Source organism: Sardina pilchardus, chromosome 18 (assembly GCF_963854185.1).
Source record: "Sardina pilchardus chromosome 18, fSarPil1.1, whole genome shotgun sequence".
NCBI classification, from domain to species: domain Eukaryota; kingdom Metazoa; phylum Chordata; class Actinopteri; order Clupeiformes; family Clupeidae; genus Sardina; species Sardina pilchardus.
The window spans coordinates 35623-42411 of NC_085011.1; the positions used below are offsets into that span (position 1 = coordinate 35623).

The 6789-nt window shown below is 43.8% G+C and overlaps 1 protein-coding gene across 2 annotated transcripts; it reads left to right on the forward strand.

The window, feature by feature from the left end:
• Window positions 1-531: 531 nt before the first annotated feature.
• LOC134063789 (complement C1q-like protein 2) lies at window positions 532-6576 on the forward strand. 2 transcript variants are annotated; one of them, XM_062519497.1, is made up of 4 exons: window positions 532-678; window positions 2400-2460; window positions 2796-3077; window positions 5703-6576. In XM_062519497.1, exons 2-4 carry the CDS (start codon window positions 2448-2450, stop codon window positions 5984-5986), a joined length of 579 nt encoding a protein of 192 aa, XP_062375481.1. In that variant the 5' UTR covers window positions 532-678; window positions 2400-2447; the 3' UTR covers window positions 5987-6576. The 2 variants fall into 2 exon arrangements, with proteins under 2 accessions (XP_062375481.1, XP_062375482.1); XM_062519498.1 differs by lacking the exon at window positions 532-678 and adding an exon at window positions 685-707.
• The last annotated feature ends 213 nt before the right edge of the window (window positions 6577-6789 follow it).

Genomic DNA, 6789 nt, shown 5'->3' on the forward strand with positions numbered 1-6789 from the left:
AGCGCCTAAAACTAAACCCACAAAAAAATGGCATCCATCCATACACACACACACACACACACATAAAAATGTCACACACACAGACACACACACACACACACTTATAAAAATGTCATTCATACACACACATAAAAATGCCATCTATACACAGATGGAAAAATGCCATACACACTCGTGACTAATTGTTAGAGGTATACACACTTGTGACTAACTGTTAGAGTTATACACACTCATGACTAATTTTTAGCGGTAAGACAATAGTCAGCATATGTTCCTCTGCAGTGCAGCATTGCCACTGGGCCTGGCTGGAGATGAGGTGTGTGTGTGTGTGTGTGTGTGTGTGTGAGAGAGAGAGTGAGAGAGGCGGTGGGGGTATGCCGGCTGAGATGGGAAGTGTGTGTGTGTGTGTGTGTGTGTGTGTGTGTGTGTGTGTGTGTGTGTGTATGTGAGTGAGAGAGGCGGTGGGGGTATGCCGGCTGAGATGGGAAGGGTGTGTGTGTGTGTGTGTGTGTGAGTGAGAGAGAGAGGCGGTGGGGGTATGCCGGCTGAGATGAAAGATGCTGACTAATGGTCCGGTACAAAAGCATCCTCCCTCTGGAACGCTGATGCACTGCTCTGCTATCCACCGGCTACAGACACACTCACAGAGGTAGATTCCACTGTTCTACTGCACCAGAGGTAGGTTCCACTGTTCTACTGCACCAGAGGTGAGTTCTACTGCTCCACTGCAATGTGGTGTACCAGAGTTGTACTGCATGAAATTGGCAAACAGGATATTAAAGCCTACCTTACATTGCCAGACTTTGCAAAGATTTGGAAAAGATTTTTGAAAAACTACAGTCTCAGACCCTCTCACATCTAAAGACAATTCATTGAGGTTTTAGTCACAGTCTAGTCACAGGCCAGTCTCAGATTAGGATTTTGCAAAGACTGTGGGTCACTATTTACAAGACTGCTGCTAGATTCCTTCAAATTATTTCCATCGTGCAATAGGCTACACGTCATCATTCACAGGAAATCACATGATAGCCTACTCATATCAAAGTAATTTTTTCGCGTTTCTGCAGCATTGTTTGATGTGTGACATCACTAACAGATATAGAGCTGTTCTGTCACGTAGAACAACCGACTAATAAATTATAAGAAATGAAATAACAAATAATCATAAAGGCTACAGCTGTCGCCTATTTTGCCCCTTCCTGTTTCATGTTCGCGCAAGGTTACTATTGGTTTTTAATGTTCACGTCACTATTTGCATGAGCCACGACTGAAAAGACTTCCGATAATATCAAACATGTTTGATATTGTCGTAACGGCAAAACTAGAAAAAGACTGCCTCCGACGGACTTAAAACCGCTAAGATTGGCACCTTACACTAAACGATTTAGATGACGGGAGCGCGCTGCGATTTCAGTACAACTCCCAAGATTTCCGCCCGATTTTGGAAATGTAGTCGCCGACTGTTAAAACAGACCAAAATCGTGCAATGTAAGCCAGCCTTTAGACGCCACTGTTGTTAAGCCTCTCTAGTTTTAGTCTAGATGTGCGCACACACACACACACACACACACACAGACGAAGTGGATGTAGAACTGTTGCCACAAACTTAATGAATCTCCTCTGAATGTGTAGTTGCAGCTTTTGAATGCCTTTGAACACTTCTGTGGACATACTGAGTAAACAAACTATAAACCTCCTTTGAGAATATGCAGTTACAACCTCCAAAGGAATTCATTGATAAAACAATCATGTGTTTTTATGTGGCTTTCTACAAAGATAAAACAGTCATGTGTTTTCATGTGGCTTTCTGCTTGTAGTGTGAAGGTCTCTACATATTCACATTCCATCTTCAGGGACCTGGCTAGTTAGCTGTCAGGCTTGCTGGCCTGCTTCTCTGCTGTGCTGGTAGTTAGAAATGACGCCTCCTGTATTGTGCATACATCATCATTTTAACTTTCTTGAAAATTATGGTTTAGAATTACCTGTTGTGAAGAACTTTGAGGGTTGCCATTCAGAAACCTTCCTTGATCTTGCATATATTTGAGTCAAGTTTAGACTTGACAGAAATACAGAAATGAATTTAAAAAAAAAGGCAACACTTTTATCAGCTCTTATATCTGATAATATGAAGACTCAGATCTGATATCTGACAGTATCCCTTGCAGACTGAAATCCCTCTGCAGATGATCTGGCACTATTGAACATCTAAATCCATGCAGCAAATGACTGCTCTGGTCTCTATGGTATCCATGCAGCAGATGACTGCTCTGGTCTCTATGGTATTCTGCCAAGGCAGCATGACATGGCACAAATAATGCACGTGTCGTCAAATCAGTATGTTTCGCACATAATGTTGGCTCCTCTGTGCCTGTCTTATCTGTGTTCTCCATTCTGTCCAGGGAGCATATTTCTGTGGATTTCTGACACGCTGACCACTCGATTCTACCATGATGTCACTTGGTGAGCCACATAACTACTTGAGTGAGACCATGCAGCCTTGGGGTGTATCACCTTGCAGCGTCTGACCATGAATATTTGGTATTTTATGTCTTTTGTTCAAAGCATTGCTGGGGACAGGACATCATATTCATGCCCTCTAAATGATGTATAGTGCAGGGTTGGAATGCATGTTGTGATCACAGCATAGAGGAACGAGTACATTCTTATACAATGAGTCAATGATCACAGCATAGAAGAACAAGTACATTCTTATACGATGAGTCATGTTATGATCACAGCATAGAAGAACGAGTACATTCTTATACATTGAGTAAATGGTTGCTGTGTATCCTCAGCTCTCGAGGAGACTGTAATCTCTTTGGAGGCCAGACTGCGAGCCAGTGAGAAGACTGTGGAGGACCAGAGGGGCATCATTAGGGAGCTGAAGGAGAAGCAGGATGAACAGGCTGCCATGCTGAAGGAGCTGAAGAAGGAGCAGGTGGAGAGGAGGGTGTCTTTCTCTGCCTCCCTGCGAGACCTGGGGGATGCTGGGAGCATGGGGCCTGACGAGGAGGAAATCACTCTCATCTATCAGCATGTTATAACCAACATCGGTGGGGCCTACAACCCTGACACAGGTAGGCTAGTAGAGCTATTCCAGCATGGGTGGCACAACAAAAGGAAAATCTGGAAATTAATTCAATTTCAATTTCAATTTAATTTCACTTTTTGAGCATCAAAGCATTACACATGTCTCATGGCGCTTTACAGAGTGTTAAACATTCAAAGAAAGCCTATGAGTAACAGGGGCGAGGAAAAACTCGGACAGATCCACGACTCAAGGGCCCAACCCATCTGCCTAGAGTCAATTACAGTACAGTAAGGTCATTTGCAGCATTAGAAAGTTCAAATAGTCCAGTGTAGTGAATAAATTACCCATAGGGATTAGTAATTTTCGGAAAGTAATGGGTTGCTAGGACGTGTGGGCCAGGAAGAGGACCACAGCAGGCGATGCTAGGGCAGTCATAGGGATGGCACTTCAGGTGTGATGAGGGCCAGACACAAAGTTGGCTGATGACTGGTAATGGTTTACCTCACAGGTGAGGTACAGGGAAAAAGGAAGATAAATAAAGTGGGAGAGGGGAGAAGAGGAGTTGTATGGCATGACACATGAAGAGTCCATGACAGCGCTATGCTATAGCAGCATACGTCAGGCATAGGTGGAGGGTAGTCAGCACCAGCACAGGTGTGGTCAGTAGCCACCATGGGACGCATGACTAGAGCACCTGTCACACAAGCCTGCAGCAGAGGTAGTCCGTTCCAATAAGACCCTGAGGTGGTTGAAGTTCCACACTGCACCATAACTAACGATGGGAAACACTAAAGGTATGTTTAAGTCTAGACTTAAAAATAGGGAGGGTGTCTGCTAATTGAATTGAGGGAGGAAGACTATTCCAGACTTCCTACTGTAGTTTTTGAAATTCTTGGAATTACAACAAGTCCAGTATTTAATGATCGTAAAGGTCTAGGTGGATTATATGGGACTAGAAGATCTTTAATATATTCGGGAACCCTGCCATTTATGGCTTTGTATGTTGGAAGTAGAATTTTGAAGTCAATGCGACTTTTAACAGGTAACCAGTGTAGAGATGCTAGGATGGGGGAAATATGTTAATATTTGTTGGTCCTAGTGTGTGTGCGAGCTAGACTGGTTTTTACCACACTAAGCTCAATCTTTTAAGATTGAACATTTGTCTGGGGAGGCTGCGCTTTCTTTCTACTCCACTTCGCGTCGCTTAAGTTTCGTTATCATCACGTCACCAGCCAATACCGTGCCCGGACTAGAGTATGGCTGTTTCTGATTGGAGCCAAAGGTTCTGGCACTAAACAGAGGAAATAGATCTGCTGGTTTCCAGCCTGAGCTGCCGGGCGAAATTCAAATTCCCTGGAAGTTCAGGCAGGGTTCACCCAGCCTATGTGCGAGCAGCTGCGTTTAGTATAAGCTGTATGTTTTAGACAGATATTATTGCAGCCGGAATATAGCGAATGACAATAGTCTAACCTTAAGTGACAAAAGCGTGGATTAATTTTTCAGTGTCTGGTAAGGATACGGACTTTCTTATCTTTGAAATGTTCCTTAAATGGAAAAATAAAAAATAGAGTTTTTAAAAAAAAAAACAAAAAAAAAATTCAAAGGTAAAGAACAGCACAATACACAAGTGTCAGCAACATCTCTGGCTTTGTTCACACGGTCAGTAAAAATAAAGATTAAAAATAGAGTAAAGATTTTTTGCTTATCTGGATTGTATCTAGCTTGAATTTTGGGTAGTCTTAACTGCACAAAACCGCATGAAATCATATCACTCACTATCGGATATGACTCAATCTGAACAGTTGAACCACTTGAATAGGATTTCAACTTGCCCCTTTCATCATTTGCACTGCGACAAACAATTGCAACGTAATTCTGAGCGACGGAAGTGATTGATTGATTGATTGATTGATTGATTGAGCGCGTGCGCCAGGCCCGTTGCTGTGTCAGGCGCATTGACATCGCTGCAAAGAAAAAAGTCTTTTTGATCAACAAATGTAATGACTTTTAAGACCTTTTTAAGACCCGGCTGAAAAAAACAGCAAGAAACCAGCTTAGGCTGGTAGCTGGTTTTAGCTGGTTTTAGCTGGTCTTTGCCCAAAACACAGTTATTATTGCTGGTCTTTGCTGGTGTAGTTGGTTAGGCCACCAGCTAGACATGCTGGCGTGACCATCTGAGGAAGCTGGTAGTGCTGGTGTGACCAGCCTGTCGTTTGGGATACAGCTGGTTTAAGATGGTCATGCTGGTGACCAGCCTGTCAAGCTTGATAAAGATGGTCAAGCTGGTTTTCTAGAATAACCAACATAAGCTGGAGTGGCCAGTAAAAACCAGCAATGTAGACCAGCAACACCAACTAAAATGACCAGCTTAAGGTGGTATGACAATCAAAACCAGCTGAATTACCATCATAAACTGGGTAAACCAGCTGAAGGTGTGTTTTCGCGAGAGTTTTGCTGGTCTAGCTGGTTAACTTTCAAAGGGTGGTCAAATAAGCTGGTTAACAAGCTGGTCAACCAGCAAACCACCTTTAGCTGGTCAGGCTGGTTTTTTTCAGCAGGGTCTCTTCACAGGTGTGTTCAAAGCTCCACTCAGGGGTGTCTACCTGTTTCTCTCTTCACAGGTGTGTTCAAAGCTCCACTCAGGGGTGTGTACCTGTTTCTCTCTTCACAGGTGTGTTCAAAGCTCCACTCAAGGGTGTCTACCTGTTCACCGTCTTCGCTTTGGGTCAAGGTCACGGGTCTACCGGCACTGGAGTCTGTCTCCATAGAAACGGCGAGCACGTTGTGACAGCATGGAGTCGGCAGCCAAGCGACCGGGTGTCTGCGTCCAATGGAACGTCTCTGCTTCTGGAGGAGGGGGACGAGGTGTGTGTGAAGCTCTGGCCCAACTCCTGGGTGTACGATAACGACAACCATCTCACCACCTTTTCTGGTCACCTGCTCTTCCCCATGTGAATCCGTCAGATGGGAGTCCCTCAGTGTGTCAGCTTCTAGCCTCTATAAGGCCAAACAGAGTTGCAAAGCAAAGGTGCAAAGTCTTAAGCGGTAGATTTATCACACTAATCTTACAGCTGTGACCCCTGAGAATCTTTCCTCACCACAAATGCCACCCATTGAGTTGACTGAATAAAGGAGAAACACAGCACGTTTTCCCATAGAGCTCCATTATGTTCAAGGTCTCTGAGTACTGTCATTATGAAAGAAACAACGAAAATAATCAGCCAGTAAGCTACAATGCTACACTCTGGGGGCATGTCCGTGACAGTACTTGGTGACCTCAAGAAATCAAGAAAGAAATGTACTTAGTTGTGTTTATAGGTTTTCAGTTTCCCCTCTATACTCCCTCAGGGGCACATCTCACAGTAATATTACACAGATGAGATAGATAGATACTTTATTGATCCCATGATGTTTACTGCCTCATATAGATCAAATGCTGGTTTTGTCACTTTGTTCTCTTTGGCTAGCTTACTTCTAAATGACTGTTTGGACCTAAAGCTGTGATGTATTATTAACTGTTCCAATAAACATGTTATGGCTATGAATGGAGGCCTTTGTATGTCCTGACTTTAAGACCACTCTGACTGGAGTCACTCTGCAACATGACAGGTTAAGTGACATCATAGTAGCGCAACACTGGCATCAAACATCTATTCCCATTGGCAGACATTTGACTGACAAGGGTCTAAACCAATCACGTCTCAGCGTTGACTAGCGTTAATGTTCGCTGTTGCTTCATTATTCACGTAGGTCGGCCG